Source organism: Mus caroli, unplaced genomic scaffold (genome assembly GCF_978045245.1).
Source record: "Mus caroli unplaced genomic scaffold, Mus_caroli_1 scaffold_15, whole genome shotgun sequence".
In the NCBI taxonomy this organism is placed as follows: domain Eukaryota; kingdom Metazoa; phylum Chordata; class Mammalia; order Rodentia; family Muridae; genus Mus; species Mus caroli.
In genome coordinates, this window is record NW_028227270.1 from 108,725,987 (window position 1) to 108,744,116 (window position 18,130).

The 18,130-nt window shown below is 39.7% G+C and overlaps 1 protein-coding gene across 6 annotated transcripts in view; it reads left to right on the plus strand.

The window, feature by feature from the left end:
* The window catches only part of Ryr2 (ryanodine receptor 2), a 568,461-nt gene that overhangs the window by 385,770 nt on the left and 164,561 nt on the right, over positions 1 to 18,130 (plus strand). For all 6 annotated transcript variants that reach the window (XM_085831287.1, XM_085831288.1, XM_085831289.1 and 3 more), the window contains exons 38-46: positions 176 to 376; positions 3,326 to 3,431; positions 5,092 to 5,235; positions 7,496 to 7,769; positions 10,237 to 10,351; positions 11,782 to 11,914; positions 12,861 to 12,964; positions 16,193 to 16,328; positions 17,562 to 17,748. In XM_085831287.1, coding sequence (XP_085687413.1) covers positions 176 to 376; positions 3,326 to 3,431; positions 5,092 to 5,235; positions 7,496 to 7,769; positions 10,237 to 10,351; positions 11,782 to 11,914; positions 12,861 to 12,964; positions 16,193 to 16,328; positions 17,562 to 17,748 — 1,400 coding nt within the window. The remainder of the gene's footprint in view (positions 1 to 175; positions 377 to 3,325; positions 3,432 to 5,091; positions 5,236 to 7,495; positions 7,770 to 10,236; positions 10,352 to 11,781; positions 11,915 to 12,860; positions 12,965 to 16,192; positions 16,329 to 17,561; positions 17,749 to 18,130) is intronic.

Here is an 18,130-nt window from a genome sequence, read left to right on the forward strand (position 1 = left end):
CGGCTATGCTGGCCCGTGCATGTTAACTTCATTCAGTAAGATTAAACACATTTCTGCTTGTCAAGTGCTAGGATGCTGTGTTTTAGAGAAAATAGGAAACTAAGAACATTTTACACTGGTTATGACTTCATATAAATTAAATATTAATGCTATGACTTTTAAATTATCTCCTCAGATGTGCCTCTTGCTTCAGTACCTCTGTGACTGTCAGGTTAGGCACCGGATCGAAGCCATTGTAGCCTTTTCAGATGACTTTGTAGCTAAACTCCAAGACAACCAACGGTTCAGGTATAATGAAGTCATGCAAGCCTTAAACATGTCTGCTGCACTCACTGCCAGGAAAACCAAGGAGTTCCGATCACCACCGCAGGAGCAGGTACCAGAGTAGAATTGAAGATCTTTCTCATTTAGAGTTTTGGAGCAGTCAGGATCTGTGCATGACAAAACTACTTGATAAGTAATGAGTGGCTTTTTCTTTTCTGTTCTGTTGAAATTAGCTATGTTCATTTGGTCAATAGTCTCAGTTTCACCAAAAGAATTGACCTGCTTACAATAAACTATTGCTTATTATTGAATGAGATGTTGTTATATCTAATTTGATAAATGAGTAAGTAATCAGTAAAAGGCATCAACTCAACTCGAGTTGATTCAAGGACGTCAAGATGTAACAACTTGAGGTTCCACAAATAGTGACAGAATTCAACCAGAGATAGGTCAACGTTTACTGGCCTGGATCACTTCAAATAATAGAAGCCCTCCACTCCAGGAGCAGACTCTAGGTTCTTTGACTTTGGCACCTTTGTAGAAGAAAGGGCCACTAACCCCAAGACCCTTTCTCTAAGTCTTCCATTGGCTAGTGTCAGAGAAAGCTAGCTAGAATTTGAGTAAGGTCCAGAATTCATTGCAACATACTGAAAATGTTTATATTTGACTTAAAAATCTCTCCTTTGACCTATACCCAGGTAAGGTCTAAGGGAACAAAGAAAATGCCAACCCTGAGGCTGCAGATCTTACCATGACAAAGCTGTGCTCACTAAACTTCTCTAGAAAAAAAAAAAGAAAAAAAGAAAAAACAGAAGGATCTTAGCAAAGGAGAAAGGGCCAAAGAAGAATCCAGGACACTTTAGATTAATAAAAATACAATAGCTAGTGAGAGAAGTGGGCTGGAGACCAGGATGTGGACAGCAGGGGTGTCATTTTAACTTAGAAGAGAGCAGTGCAGAAGAATCATCAGAGGACAAGAGAGAACAGAGACACAAAGAGAGACAAGGATCTCCGCATGATATTGAGCTGCAAAGGAGGAGCAATAGGCAGACTGAAAAAAGGTCACTGAAGAAAATGTCTGGAAATATCAAATTCTCTAAAGCAGTGGCTCTCAGCCTCCCGAAAGCTGCAGCCCTTGAATACAGGTCCTCATGTTGTGGTGACCGCCAACCATATAATCAGGTCATTTCTACTTCATAACTAAGTTTGTTACTGTTATGAATTGTAATGTAGATAACTGATATGCAGGATATGTGGTATGTGACCCTGTGGAGGAGACATTCAACCCCCAAAAGGGACTGTGACCCACAGGTTGAGAACTGCTCCTCTAAAGGCTATGCAACTGGAGACCCAAGAAGCCAATCAAGCCCTCAACAGGAAAACAAAAGATTTCACATCAATATACAGTATAGCAGAGTTTCTGAAAATGATAGCCAAGGGAAAAGCTTTGAAAGAAATGAAGTCTTACATGAAGAGGGAAGACAAGTCGGAGTAGCAGTAGGTTGTTTTCAGAGACGATAGGATGGAAGGTGTGTCCCCACCACTGAAAGACAACCTGTCAGCTCAGAGTTCTGCATGCTGTGCAAAAGACCTATCAAGAGGAAGTGAGCATTGAGACACTTAAAGAGGCTGGAGAGATGATACGGAGGTTAAGTATGCCTCCTCCTCTCCAGGAAGACTCAAGTTTGGTTCAAAGCTTCCACATGTAGTGGCTCACAACCACCTAATTCTAGCTCCAGTGGATATAATCTTTTCTTACCTCTAAGGCATCTGCGTAAACAACACCTCTCCTAAACACTTAAATACAATAAAATGTAAAGAAGTTAGCAAATCTTGGACATGCTATTTAAAAAAAGCTAAAGATGATTTTTTAACTGAAAGGAAAGAAAAATGACAGAAGAGAATAGAGAAAGAAAAACAAAAAACAAAACACAACAAAACACTGGGAAGTGTTAGGCTTGCGTGCATAAATAAAAACACACTTTCTTACTTTTATTTTATTAGCTTTATCCAAATATTGTTTGGGGTTAAGTAGATATTATACAACTATCTTTTGCTGTTCTGACTGGGTGTGTAGAGAATTTAAGATGACTGTATTGTAAACGGAGATTAAAGGGACATGGATAGAGATAAGACTTTAGAATTCTTCCCAACTGGAGAAATGCTGGTAACAGCAGCTAAGTTATATATAAAGGCATATGCGATATCTCTTTATTATGTCTCCTAAGAGCATATGAATCTATAATTATCTTAAATCTGTAATAAAAGGACATTATAAACCATAAACATTTTCAAAAGAAAAATATGGGAGGACATCAAAGCCCTCTTATCTTAGTTTGTGAATGTAATACTATTGGTTCTAAAACTTAAGCTGATGGAAGGAAGGCCCCAAGTTTGAATGAAACATGAATATCAGCATCAGCATAGCTATTGTGTGGTTCCTATTGTATTTAGATCTTTTCTTCTCTTTGAATTGGTATCCTTCCCAAAAGCTTTCTTTAAAATATGCACAAAGTGCCCTTGTTAGAAAAGTATGGGTGTATGGAGCATATTAAATGTGAAGAATATAATCAAATACTTCAAAAAGATTACACACACACACACACACACACACACACACACGCGCGCACACGTGTGTGTGTGTGTGTGTGTGTAGGTGCCCTTCAAGTAAAAAGAAAGTGTCAGATCCCCTGGAGGAATATGACAGGAAGTTATTAGCTACCTGATATGGATACTGGGAACTAAACTGGTGTCCTTTGGAAGAGCAGAAAACATTCTTACCTATATATCCCCTAAGACACCTGTAGTTAAGGTTTATAATGTGTATGAGTCTAACAGCTAGTAGACCTGAAGAGGATTCTACACAATTGTAACTATTTTCCATCTCCCAACACCCAGGAGAAACTGACCTATTTGTGATGCTGGTTGGATTGAATGAATCACTTTTCACTGATTGAGGGGAGTAATTTGTGCACATGAGAAATGTGCTTTTGAATACTCCTGAATTCAAATTCACCATTCTTTCCCCTCTTGTTGGTCCTCTCTTGTTTTCCTCTTCCAGATTAACATGCTTCTCAATTTTAAGGATGACAAAAGTGAATGCCCCTGCCCTGAAGAAATCCGAGACCAACTCCTAGATTTCCACGAGGACCTGATGACTCACTGTGGTAAAATTGTTGTTCTGACAATCTCTGTTGCTGTATCAAGTACCATGACCGAGGGTAATTTAGGAGAAGAAAATACTTAATTTGCTTTGGCTTATACTTCTAGGTCACAGTCCATCAATGAGGGAAGTCAGGGCCTGTCGTTGTCCTACTCTGGCCGGTGACAGGAATGACACGGACACGGGTCGGGTTCACGCAGCAACTTTACTTCAGGCTTTTTCTTTTACAGCTCTCTTCCCCAGCAACTTCTTCTTAGAGCAAGGGCTAAACTACTCTTATTCTACTTCTGGCTTCTACCTAGGGCAAGGGCTAAACAAACTCTCTTCACTACTACTGGCTTCTTTTACAACAGTTAGCTTCTACTACTCCATCCTTCTCGCAGCAAGGGCTAAACTCTTCTCTCTACTCTCGCTGACTCACTTCCTTCTAGCTCCACCCCACCTCATCCAATCAGAATTCACACATGCTCTAGGCATGAGCTTAGGTCGTTCACAGATAGGCTGACAGGTCTGGATCATGAGGAAGTGTCCAGCCTGGCAGGCAGCCCACGCATGCAGCCTCACTGCGCATGCTCGGGCAAGGCAGTAAACAAGTGGGTTTCACGGGGCCTGCAGTTGCACCCGCTTCCTGCAAGAGCCAGAATCCAAGCAAGAATCTAAAGAAACTGTGTAGGAAGTGCTGCTTGTTATTGTTGTTCAGGTTTATGCTTAGCTAGCTTTCTAACATGTCCCAACACTATCTTCAAGGGAATGGTAACACCCACAGTGGGCTATACACTTCTCTATCAATTGACAATTAAGACAGTGTCTCACAGGCCTGCCTACAGACTAACCTGATGAGGAAATTTCTCATTTAAATAATAGTAATCAAAGAAACAGAGGTCTGTATTTCTTTATGAAATGATGTGAAAGGTATGAGTTTCAGTGACAGAAAGTTAATTTGTAATTTTTCCAGTGATGTAGATAGATAAACAGATATAAGTAAAGAAGTAACTAGCTAGATTTTATACATATACATTATATGAATGACAGATTTGGCACCAGTCAGCTTATACTTATCTTATTTTAGAAGAGATTAAGAATATCACACTATATATTAATTCTAAGAATGAAAGTCCATTTGCCTATATATTATGCTGTCTATATAATATCAATGAATTATACCCTAAACAGAAGAATTATTGCTGTAGGTATAAAGCATACCCTGGCTTAGGAAATATAGTTATGCCTTTCTCTCTACCTCTCAGTGAATACACTGAGATACTTAGAAGCAAGGAGTACAGAAGTCCTGTGAATTTTAGACGGGTAGGATGCAGTTCAGGAAAACAGTATTCAAAGTCTTGATGCTGCAAAGGTCAGGCAAAGGGCAGAATTGACTTTGACTCCTGATGGTACCTTTTTGTTCTTCATTCAATGTGTGCCCCAATTATCAATGGTCCTGGAATAATAAGAACTGGGGGAAAAGAGGAAGGTGGGGAGAGTTGCTGAGAAGCGAATCCTATTTGAGTGCTCTGGAGAGAGATAGTCTAGTAGGTGCTGTCAGGTGCTTGAGGCTTCACTGGAAGCTGAGGACAAAAAAGCTCCAGAGCCTGAGGTTAGTTCCCAGCTACGTACTGTTTTCAAAGGGTTTCCTTCTCTTCCCCCGCCCCTGCTGTTAATGCCAGGAATTGAACTGGACGAGGATGGATCCCTAGATGGAAGCAATGACTTAACAATCAGAGGACGCCTGCTGTCTCTGGTAGAAAAGGTGACCTACCTGAAGAAGAAGCAAGCTGAAAAACCAGTTGCAAGTGACTCCAGAAAGTCCTGTAAGCATATGAAAGGGTCCTAGTCTAGGGCCCAGTGATATTTATTCATCCTGAGAATGAACACCTACTCAGTAAAAGGTCCCAACTTTCAAGGATCAGCTTCTTAAGTCAATGCTTGTAGAACCTAGAGGTAGATGGTTGTCAGCTGTACTCATAGGACCAGCATGAGAGGTAGCTGTACTGTGGAGGACGTGGGCTCCCTCCCTGTATTTCTGACATTTTAGGGGTTCGCTCACAGACTGTCAAGAGGAAGCATAGCTTGAGAGATGGCTCCGTAAAGTACTGCAGTGTAAGCACAAAGATCAGAGTTTGTGTCCCTAGCATCCACGCAAAAAGCAGCAGTACACACCTACAATCACAGTGCCTGGGAGGCAAAGACGGGATCCTCGGGGCTTGCTTTCTATCCAGTCTATCTGAAGTACTTAGCTTCAAGCTATTGAGAGACTCTGACTCAAAAGGTAAAGGGGAGAACTCTTCAGGAATGCATCAATATAAGTCTCTGGCCTCCAACCATATTTATATTCATGTATATACATGTAGACAAATGTAAACATACACACAGAGAAATTATAAAGGGAATGACTTAACCTTCGAGGGGTAAATGTACACAATTTTTAAATGATTATATAAATGTAAGCCATTCCTTTTAAGGCTAAATAGATATCTGTAACTATGACTACATTTGGTTCTGAAGCCTTTTTTAAGTTTTAGAAACAGCTTCTGAACATTGAGAATCATCTCTGGTTAATTGTATGCTATTTGACCTAGAAAATGGCTGCCAGTCCTTGGAGCCAAATAAACCACCTCTTCTGGACTCTGAGTTCTTCAGAAGTGTACTTTAATTCTGAAGGGGTCATGGGGCAGAGACAATGGATCTCAGTTGGACCACATTTCTAAGATACTACTAAGTTTAAGCTACAGTGCTGGCGTCCTAAAACTTCTTTCTAGGAAAAAAAAAAGTAAAAACAAAACAAAACAAAACATTATTCATGAAATTATCGTTTAGAGACACAGCAAAATTTGAGGTAGGCTATCGTCAGCCAGTGTTCTAAGTTCCTAGCCAGCCACATTGGCTAATATATCTATGGCTTTTGCATGTTATCATGACAATGAGATTTTTGAGATATGTGGGAATATTTGGCATTTGTTTGCCCTGTTTTTGTTTGGATACATTTGGTAGATTGTTTTTTATTCTTAAATTAAATATAGGCACAAAATAAATAGCTTCATTTGAGAACCAACTGATATATTAATGAGAGAATTAAGCCTTAGCGCACCTCAGCCACATCTACCCTACCTAACTTACATGCCTCTATTTTACTTAAAGACGTTTGGAAATTTCTATTACTTTAAAAGAGACTGCGTTGCATACTATGCCACAGATAGGCTTGTATGTCTGATGCGATTTTCTTCATTTTAGTTAAACTCGAACCATCAAACCCTTTCAGAGGCATTTTAAGTGACAATTTAGATCCAAATTTAAGTAAAATCATGTTGACGCAATAATGCATGCTGCAGACAACTTAATTGAGGAGCCAGCTAGGTAACCAAGTGTGACCTTGAGTTTTCCACAATGGATCTTTAGAGCTAGAGTGGCATCAGACCTTCTGGGAGCAAAGTCAGAGGAAAAAACTCCATGAAGTAAAAGTTTGGGTTCCTTGTGCTGTTTGACAGATTTGTAGGCTCTCAAACGTAGTTATTTTTCTGCTATTCTGATAAAAAAAATACCTTGAAAACAAGATAAGAGAAGGTATATTCGACCTAACAATTCCCATTGGGTAAAGTGCATCATGGTGAGGAGGCTTGAAGAAGAACGAGAGGCTTTCTGACACATTTCATTGACCACAGGAATCAGAGTCAGTTTATAAAACCTCAAAACCCACCCCCAGTGACATACTTCCTCTCACAAGGCTTACCCCTTGAAGAGTCCATAACCTTCCCAAAACTGTACCACCCACTGTAAACAAAGAGTTCAAATACACGAGCCTGCGAAGAACATTTCTCATTCATAACTCTGAAATTATTCATGTTAACTGTAAAAATGTTATTTAGTTGGAAGAACTTGTTTTTTCTTTTTACCCTTAATAAACTACCTATGATCTCTCTGGAAAGAATAATAAAAAATAGCATTTATCAAGAACATTTCATGTGCTCTTTAGGGTGTCCTAGCTTTTGTGATGCCAATTTGAAGCTCCGAGGTTCTGGAGTTAAAATGTCTGATGTGTGTTCTCTTACTATTTGACACAAACCTTCCATGCAGCCAGCCTCCAGCAACTCATTTCTGAGACTATGGTACGGTGGGCTCAAGAGTCTGTCATTGAGGACCCTGAGCTGGTGAGGGCCATGTTTGTGCTGCTACATCGGCAGTATGATGGCATCGGGGGTCTAGTCCGAGCGCTGCCAAAGACCTACACTATCAACGGGGTCTCTGTGGAGGACACCATCAATCTGCTTGCTTCGCTCGGTCAGATCCGATCTCTGCTGAGTGTGAGGATGGGCAAAGAAGAGGAGAAGCTGATGATCCGTGGACTAGGGTAAATGCGTAGCTGTAGCTGTCTTTCCCGTGTGCATTTCTTTTCAAGTTTGTAATGCCAGAAGGACACTGATGCGGTAACTCTCACTGGATTATGGGATGATGTCAAGTATTTTTTCCTAGAGATTAAGTTTTTAAACCAAATTAGAAAAATACTCACTGTGTCATGGAAAACCTGGCAGAGGGAATTTATCCCTGAAAAAAAAAAAGTGGCTCTTGATTCCCCAGTAGTCACTTACTGCATGCAGCTCTTCAGTTAGGGTTCTGGCCTTGTGAGCTTTCTCCCACATTTGATATAGTCTTATGCATGTCTTGTATAGGCAGTCATGACTTTTGAAAGTCTATGGGTACAGTACCTGTGGTATCCAGAAGGCATTTTGCACAGAATTGACGAACATGTACCTTTTCACATTGAACAAAATGTTAAAAAATTGATAAGCAACAAAAGTTGACTAATTTGACAGATGAAGATGCTAATGTAGCGTTGGCACACAGTAACTAGGTTATTTTTTCAGCCACTCAAAAGTGTACAATTATATATAAAAACACATTAAATCTATCACACAGATACTTACCAACAGGAGATAATAAGAAAGATGCCTCCATCTATTGGATGCTGGAAAAAGGAGGAGAGTGGGAACCAAGTTCTGATGATTCAACATCATGAGTTTATATTTCATGAACATCAGGGATTAACATTGATGCCCCATCTTTAAGAGTAATAGTAAAGCCAACCATGTTTTCTCCCAGTGATCCCAGAAAGGTATTCTAAAGTTAGGGTTCTAGTTTAAGAAATCCAAATATCACCACCACCACCACCACCACCACCACCACCACCACCGTCATCAAAAATGTAGATTATATGCTGTTCATGAGAAAAATGTAGAAAAACTGTAGGTATCTGGAATGTACAGTGGTAGGTAGAAGACAATGAAAGAATATTCATAGAAAATAAAATTAGGGGCAGGCCAAGAAGCATACCTTTAATTAGCATTCCTTGGGAGGCAGAGGCAGATGGATATCTGTGAAGTTGAGGCACCTGGTCTACATAAAGAGACACCATCTCAAACAAAATTAAATAGAATATAATTAGATAAAAATCAGAAATGTTGAGCTAAAAAATGTCATGGCCACATGAATAGAATGGAAGACAAAGAAGTAATTAACCTTGAGGCTGGAGGATGTCTCAGTGGTTGCATACACCTGCTGCTCTTGTATGGGACTCAGGTTGGATTCTTAGCTCCAATATCTGGAAGCTCACAACTGCCTGTAACTCCAAGTGATCTGAGGTCCTTTCCTGGCCCACATGGGCACCTACATCCAAAGTGTACACCCCCACACATAACATATACTCATAATGAAGAGAAAAAAAACAAAACTTGTTTTCTCTTATATGAAACTAGGACACAATCCAGAGGATTTAAAGCATTAAAGATGACATCATTATCACTTATATATATTTTAATCTCAGAATAATACTATGTATTGCTCATGAGCCTATTAATATTTAAATTTATAAAAATAGACTGGAAGATTATATTTCACATTCACCATAATGGGTACACATTGAAAATATAAGAGTGCTAATGTGATATATTACAAAACAGGAAAATCTATGCCAACAAGCAAACATTGTGTTCTCTGGACTTTGCCTATAATAGAATGAGCCTGAGTGTCATTTGTATCCTCCTAATATTTGAATATATAAGAAGCCTCTTATATATTGAGGTGTTTTTTAATTAAGCTAATGAAAAACAAAGTCTTCTAGGAGTTAGAGATTACTTGTTAAGTAAGCAGCAATATGTTCCGTTAACAAATAAATTGTTCATTAGTGATATAAATTAAAATTATATTAGGGAATAAAATTCTACTTTTTTGATAAAAAAGATATGCTTCATAAGTGCCAACTTACCTACTTGGCAAGCCCATTTGTCTAAAAAGAATAACTAAAATATGTACTCTCACCAAATCTGTATGTGAATGATACAATGAAAGAAATGAAATACAGAGTTCAGGTGTGTGTGTGTTTGATAGAGAGAGACAGAGGTAGAGATACACAGAGATAGATGGGGAGACAGAGAGAAATAGAGAAAGAGAGATCTTATTGCTTTAGACTTGACAAGAAAATATTGCCTAGCAAACTCTTCTGCTTACTGATCCTGAAAGAGATGTCTGTAGAACTTCTTTCCATTTACAATTAGTGGTTGCTTCTGGTCCAGGATGAAGACCCTTGAGAATACCATGATGTAATATTTAAGCCAGAGATAATGTTAGAATTATTCTAAGTTCCATCTGCTGCAGTTTCTTTTAATGTCCATCACAATCGGGGAAGGGGGGCTGCTGGTACTTCTGACCTCACATGCATCCCATTTCTCTCAGAGAATCAGAGAATGAGCATTGTATGTAGGCATATCACAGTCTTAATTATACAGCAGAAGATAACACTGTTGTAATTATGTTCTTTCTAGGGATATCATGAATAACAAAGTGTTTTACCAGCATCCCAATCTCATGCGGGCCCTTGGGATGCATGAGACAGTGATGGAAGTCATGGTGAACGTCCTTGGAGGTGGGGAGTCCAAGGTAAACTGAAGCCTTGACTGTAGAAACCATGTTGCAGAGAAATTATGAGTGATTATTTCTTACATTCCTTTAGTGAACTTGTGTTTAAAGAACACTGATTGTCTCACACACACACACACACACACACACACACACACACACACCCTTGAGTCTAAGAGTTGTAGATGGCTGTTTGAACTTTCTTTAATATTGGAAAACAAATTCCTATACTGTGCTTTGTCATTTGTTGTCTCCTAAGTGAGTCTCCTTAAATGATATTTAGCAACTTACAAAGAGCATATAAATATTTCAATATGAAATCCTATCCCATCATAAGTACAAGGTACATACTTGTCCTTTAGACTCAGCAATTGCTAGTATTTATACAACAGAATCTCTAAATTTCTGAGCCAAAAATCAATGCTTAGACAGGGTTGTTCTGGAATGGGTTTTAAAGTTAACTTTTAAGTAAGTACAATTTAGAACAAAGTCTGAAACACCCAGATATCTAACGGAAAGAGCACAGCAAAGAGCTCCATCACCACCCCATATAAACCAGCACACTCTCGTTGAGATGCAAGTGTCATGCCTATATTTAAATCACAACACTTATTCTTTATAATATATATAAGCCTAGGTTTTCCATGCCCCACAGACAGACATTTAAAGACCGACAATACTCTGAGTTCAGGAAGAAGCATCCAGTGTGGCAGATGTTTCTCAACCTGTGGGTCCCAACCCTAATGCGGCCACAGGGATCACATATCAGATAGCCTACATATCAAATATTTATGTTATGATTCATAACAGTAGCAAAGTTACAACTATAAAGTAGCAACGAAAATATTTTTTTGGTTGAGGGGCACTATAACATGAAAAACTGTATTAAAGGGTCACAGCTTTAGGAAAGTTGAAAAGTTAACCCTAGATTCTCGGGTAAGGAGATATGCATGTGTGGGTGCTGACCACTGGGCCCTTCTGGCCAGAACCTTGGCAAAGAAGTGGTGCCTATAGCAGGCAGGTTGTGAAGCCCTGGAATATCAACAATAAGAACAATAACAATAATTGATGGTGATAAAAACATCCCATTATGAAACTCTAAGTTCAGCGTATCTTTCCTTTCTACTCCTAAGTTCTTAACATCCATCTATATTTTCTGAATTGTATAAAATGGAATCATAGAGATTATGTAGGCACAGACAGATTATGTAGGCACAGACTACCTGTAAGTATAGGGCTAAGTGACAGTGCAATCTGTAGATGCAGGCCCTGTTAGGCCTGATATTCAGTGACTAGAGGACTGAGTGACTCACAGGCTGAATGTTTGAAGGTTTTCAGTATCTGAGCTTGGTTTTCATGGGTGAATGGGATGGCACTGTCCTTGTGGCCTCACCTTCAGTGCTCAAGCCTATTGTTTGTTTCAGCAACTAACCAGATACTCTTTTTTATAGGAAATCACCTTCCCCAAGATGGTGGCCAACTGCTGCCGTTTTCTCTGTTACTTCTGTCGTATAAGTAGACAGAATCAAAAAGCCATGTTTGATCATCTCAGTTATTTACTGGAAAACAGCAGTGTTGGTCTTGGTAAGTTAATGTGTGATATGAATTTAGTTTTTAAAGGAAAAATGACCTGGACAGGAGCTGGAGCGATGGCTTGGTGGTCATGAAAAATTGCTGCTCCTCCTGCAGAGGACTAGTGTTCTGATCCTAGAACCTATGTTAGGTGACTCATAACTGCACCCTAGACAAAGTTACCAATTTTGACTTAGATAGTAGGCAATCAGTTAATTTTCTCATTGCTCTATTATCTGACAAAAAGAAACTTAAGAGAAGGAAGGATTCATCTTGGCTCACACTTTGGGGGTGTAAAGTGTTATTGTGGGGAAGGCCATAGCCACTGTCTGATGTGGCAGTGACTGGGAAGGTAAGGCTGTTGGTTGATAGCTGAGTAAATTAAGAAGTAAGGGGCAAGAAGAATGCAGGCAGCACTCATCTGTCTTTATCTTTTTTCTTTTTTTTTTTTTTTTAATTCAGTCCAAATTCTCTGCCCATGGAACGGTACCACCCATAAGCAGGGTGGGTCTTACCATCGTTCAATTACCTACTCTAAAAATGCATCCTCAGACATACCCAGAGGTTTGCCACCTGAGAGGATTTTTTATACTGTCTCGTTTATATCAGTTTAAGTGATCATAATACCCAAATATCCAAGTGCATGGTTACTGCAATACATTGTATTTTTTAAGAATCAGAGTAGATCTACAGTATTCTCATCACAAAACTTGGTAAGGTCTTGAAGTCTTGAATGTTCATTTGTGCAACTGAACCCTTTCATAGTCTGCATCCATTTCAATCACAATATACATACACATTTTTGATTGTCAAAGATCTTACATAGATTTAGGATAGTGTAATATATATATATATATATATGTTATTTAGGTATTAAGTGTTGGAAAGGTGTGTTTTCTTACACTGTACTCCTAGCTCCAGCACAATCCAGGTATTATTTCCTCTTTGTTTGAATTAGCATCACCAGCCATGAGAGGTTCAACTCCTTTAGACGTGGCCGCAGCTTCAGTGATGGATAACAATGAGCTTGCCCTTGCTCTACGAGAGCCGGATCTGGAGAAGGTGAGCCATGCTCCTGCCCTGAGTGTCTTTGGACTGTACCTTAGGCTTACTTCAGTATAAGCACTTGTGCTGTAGTGAGTTAAATCATGGCATATGATTATCACTCTGTAATGTCTTATATTTGACATAATTCTGTTCTCCATTCCATATCCATTAGATGTGATGAAGATTAAGAAGTTTAGGAGAGGTTGTCTCTCTTACCATAAATATTTTCTTTGAAATAGGAATCACCTTTCCATGACTGGCATACTTTTTCCCATGATATCTAATATTTTATTTAATAATAGAGCTCTAGTTTCCCTAAGGATATTTTTGTCCTCCATTGTATAAACTTTGTATCACATAAATACATATGCATTCCAGTGAGGATGCCAGTGAAATTGCAAGGCTGGGTGTTCTTAAGCATATCTGACCATGTGTGTTGACCAGCATGGATGGAATGTTCCCCAAAGCATGACAGCAGACTTTCTATTTGGTTCTTCCCCTGAAGTCCATGTCTATTGTTCCTTTACAGACATTAATCCTCTTAAAAGGATCCTCTCCTCCTCTTCCCAGGAATGCCCAATGGTTTCCTGGGTTACTCAATGTAAAAGCAAAGGACACAATTTTACTCCAATGCCACCCACCCCATATTGATCTGTTCCCACATCCTGCCACTGTCCTGCCTCATCCCTTTGTTCCAGCCACACAGATCTCACTGTGACTGAGCATCCCAAAATATCTCCCCATCTCAGGCCTTTTGTGCTCACTATTCTCTCTACATGCCATGTCCTTAGCCCCTTTAGCCTGTGGCTGTTTGTCAGATATCTTTTTCATAATGACTTAAAAGTCATTTTTGTGCTCATCTCTTCCAAGTCCTGTTGTTTAAAGTTGGAAGTCTGTGCTTTGGCTCTTCTTCTTAAGTGTTATTTTCTTTTATTGAAAATATTTCATATTATATACACACACATATATAATATATTTGTTAGATAGCATCTTTGCGATGCAGATATCATAGAATGTTCCTGCTCAAAACAAGGCATCTATGGCATCTCTAGAGGCTGTAGTCTTTGGGGACCATGATTGTATATGAGCTCTATCACCAGTTGATACTGTCAGTTAAAAATTGTATTTATGTGTTTCTAAAAATCTACTCTCTATTGGCATTGCTCCTGGTGACATCACCATTTTGGCAAATACTTCCTCGGTTTCAGAGAAGGTGTTGGCCCTGGTGGGCACCTGCATGCACTGTTTACAAGTGTAAGGCAGTGAGCTCTCCCCAAGTTCCCTGCCATGTCAGATCAATGTCATGAAGCTTCATCATCTCTGGCTCATGGAGAAAACCTTACTCCTATGTCTCACTAACCCCTTAAAATAGTATTTGGACCTTTGATAATATCAAATATAAAGGGAGAATGTGGGGCAGTTGGACACTCCTGCCAGGGTGCTGTTGAATGAATGTGGCATAGTGAGTCTGAAAAGCCCCCCTAACAGTTTACCAGTTTAAACATGCATGCTCTACAATGAACTGTACACATAGTCTTTACATTTCTAGAGATTTGCTAAATGGAAAAGGAATCCATCCTAGTCCACAGCTAAAATAGCCATCACTGTACAAATTGGTAAGAGAGAAGCTGCGAACTATCCATCCATATCCAATGGACTGCTATTCAGCAATACAAAAGAGTTCAGTGTTAACTTAGGCTACAAGGTGACTGAGTCTCAAAATCATCATACCATATAATAGAAGTCAGTCACAGGAAGATGTATGCCACACAATTCCATGTATAAATATTATTGAAAATATAAGTTAATTTGCATTGAGAGAAAGCAGTTCATCTGGGGCTAGAGAATTATAGAATGAGCTACTGAAGAGAGCACAGGGTACCATGGGAGGAGGATGGAATGTTGTAGAATACATTGAAGTACCTTAAGTAGGTCATTCTCTTGACTATCACTTGCCTCAGTGCTGCAGACATAAAAGTTGTAGCTGCAGCATTCATTTCTAAGCTTGACAGAACTCTGCTAAGTTATTCCTGTAATGCTCTGTCACCACTGGCTATGGCTTCTTTGGGGATGGATTTGTTTCTATGTCACAATCCCTCATGAAATGTTATGCACTATCATCATGCCCACGAGATGAAGTATCTTAAAATGATAAACCAAGAAGCCATTTCCTTTTCATGTGTGAATTTCAACAGCACTGAAAGGTGCCACCAATAGGCAGGCAGAGTATCCCCCATCCAACATGCTCGGAGGCCATTGGGATTCAGATGTGAGCATTTTCTCGAGTCTGAAAAGTTATCACACACACATAATGGAATATTTGATTCAGTGTTCTTAGTGCACCTGCCTTTTGAAAGTCACCCTACATCTGAGGCCAGATGTAGACTTTGCTATTTGTGACTTCATGCCAACACTCAAAGTGTTTTAGATTTCACAGCTTTGGGAACTTTAGATTTTTGGATTACAGATGTATAGCTCAAGTTTTATGGACACTGATGCAAGGAGCACAAATAACTTGCTCAAAATGATGTGCCCTTTGAGTGAGCGATGTTGGTCAGCACTGAGAAGATCCACCTCTAAGCTACTGTCACCCCATTTAAGCACCTTCTCATAACTGCCCCACCACTGAATGGATGAATCAGTTTGAAGCAATTCTCTCCAAGATGCCTTTGCATCTCAGATAGGAGTTCTGTGTTCAGATGGTTTACAGCCCATTCCTTACCAGATGAGCTTTAGGAAGACCCACTCAGATGGTTTTGAATTGGGCCATTAGACATTCAGGGATGTGTCAGATATTATGGTAATTGTATGCAAAGGTCTTGAGTATATGGCATGGAATTCAATAACATTATTTTCTCAGAGAATTCATTCATCATTTTGATGACTACATTTTATGTCAGCTGTCATGATGTTAAAAAGAAATGCAAAAAATTTATTCATTAGGGCTGGAGAAATGTTTCAGTGGTTAAGAGTGATTGCTGCACTCCAGAGGACTCAAGTTCAGTTCTTAGCACCCACATCAAGTAGTTGATGATGGCTGCCTACAACTTTAGCTATAGGAGATCCAGTGCTGCACTCACCTGCACTCACACATACTTATATATACTTATACTTTACTCACACATAAAGGAATGAAATGTCTGTGTTCCAAACCACCCTTGGATAATTTCATCTGCCAGACTTAGCAGAGGCTCCCGTTTGCTCCACGTGAAGGCTGACCCCTTGCTCATCCTTTATTTGCAGGTCGTTCGCTATCTGGCTGGCTGTGGCCTGCAGAGTTGTCAGATGCTGCTGTCTAAGGGTTACCCAGACATTGGGTGGAATCCAGTTGAAGGAGAGCGATACCTTGACTTTCTCAGATTTGCAGTCTTCTGTAACGGTAGTACACAACCACTGGCAAATTCATAAAACTGTAAAAGTTAGCGTCCTGCGGCAGAGGGCTTAATGGTTAGGATCACTTATCTCCCCCTGAAGAAGACCCAAGTTCAGTTCCCAGCATCCATATGAGATAGCTTACACATGCCTGTAACTCCAGCTCCAAGAGATCTGACATCCTCTTGTGGCCTCCTTGGGCACCTGTGCTTACCTGCTCACACATTCATGTATATATGCAAAATTTGAAGTAAAAATTAATATTTTTAAATGAAAAGAAAGTAAAGATTCATCATAGAATTTCATGAAGAAGGGGAATATAAGAAATTATATATTCTATTTAATAGTTTTCAATCTACAGAAGTAACCTATACTACATTTTTTATGTGGATCATATTTTTATTGTTTAGCTTCAAGTCTGTATTTACCTTCTGGGCTTTTGCAGTTGGGTCTTAAGTGTTAGGATGACAATATCCTCTCCCTTCTCAGATAGTTTGTCTCTGTAGTATTTTGCTTTACTTGGAAAATACCAATGGAAGTAGCGTACATTGTTTAGTATGTACATCTGTCACTTTCTTCTTTGCTGTGTCAGAATACCCAACAGAGGCATCTTGAGGGTGGAACCTAATCGGTCCATCACTTCAGGAAAGTTGGCTGCAATGGCTCAGTCCTTGGTTGCTAGGAGCTTGCAATGCAGCTTCTTGTGTGGCACCAACCAGGAAGTAAAGAATGAGAGCTAGGATATAGCTAGAGGTAGAACTTTCAAGGCCCTTGCCAACAGCCTTTGATAGCCCACGAGGCCTCAAGTTCCAGTCATCTTCTTCAGTCTCCCAAGACTGTCACGAAAAGGTATCCAGACATTCAAGTCTCTGAGGACTACCGGGCATGCAGACCATGAAGTCGTGATGTGGGCTAAGTGTTGAATTTATGGGCCAGTAAGATGGCTCAGTGGGTAAAGTGCTGGCAACCAAGCCTGACTATGTGAGTTCTATCCCTCAAACCCATGTGATAGAAGAAGAGAAACAGTTCCTTTAGGTTGTTTGTTTGTTTGTTTGTTTTCTGGCTTTCTGGGGTGTCATGTGACTTGACCTACCCTCCCAATAAATAAATGCAATTTAAAAGTTGAATTTATTATTATAGTATACTTCTAAGGTATACCTGTTTGTTTAAATGAGAAATGCTTAGGACATATGGTCCCCAGAAAACCTATATTTTGTTCATATTTCTCTTTTGACTGTAGGGGAGAGTGTGGAAGAGAATGCAAATGTCGTGGTGAGGTTGCTCATCCGGAGACCCGAGTGCTTTGGTCCTGCCTTGAGAGGAGAAGGTGGTAATGGTCTCCTTGCAGCCATGGAAGAAGCCATAAAAATAGCTGAGGATCCTTCTAGAGATGGTCCCTCTCCAACCAGTGGCTCCAGCAAAACCCTGTAGGTCTACTAAGCACACTCTCAGCAAATGATATCACCCAATTATGGTTGAAAATGTGTAGATGACATTCTGTTACTTATTATTTTACTTATCTGTCACTGAAGAGTGATCCCTTGAAAAATGAGTGTTATAGATGAGATGTGGGGAGTTGGCTGCTGAGAAAGCCTGAATGAATCAGGAAATGAGCTGGAGACACTGTGTGGACTTAGGTTGTGCATCTTGTAGGTATTTTCAGGCTAGCTAAGCAAAGAACACAGTTCAGAAACCTATATCCTTGACAATGGGGCATGATGCTGTCTGTCATTTACAAAGTGTTTGTCTGCATTTATAGGCCATAAGTTGGCCATACCTGTACAGTATAGATGATTTGTGGTGAGTGTG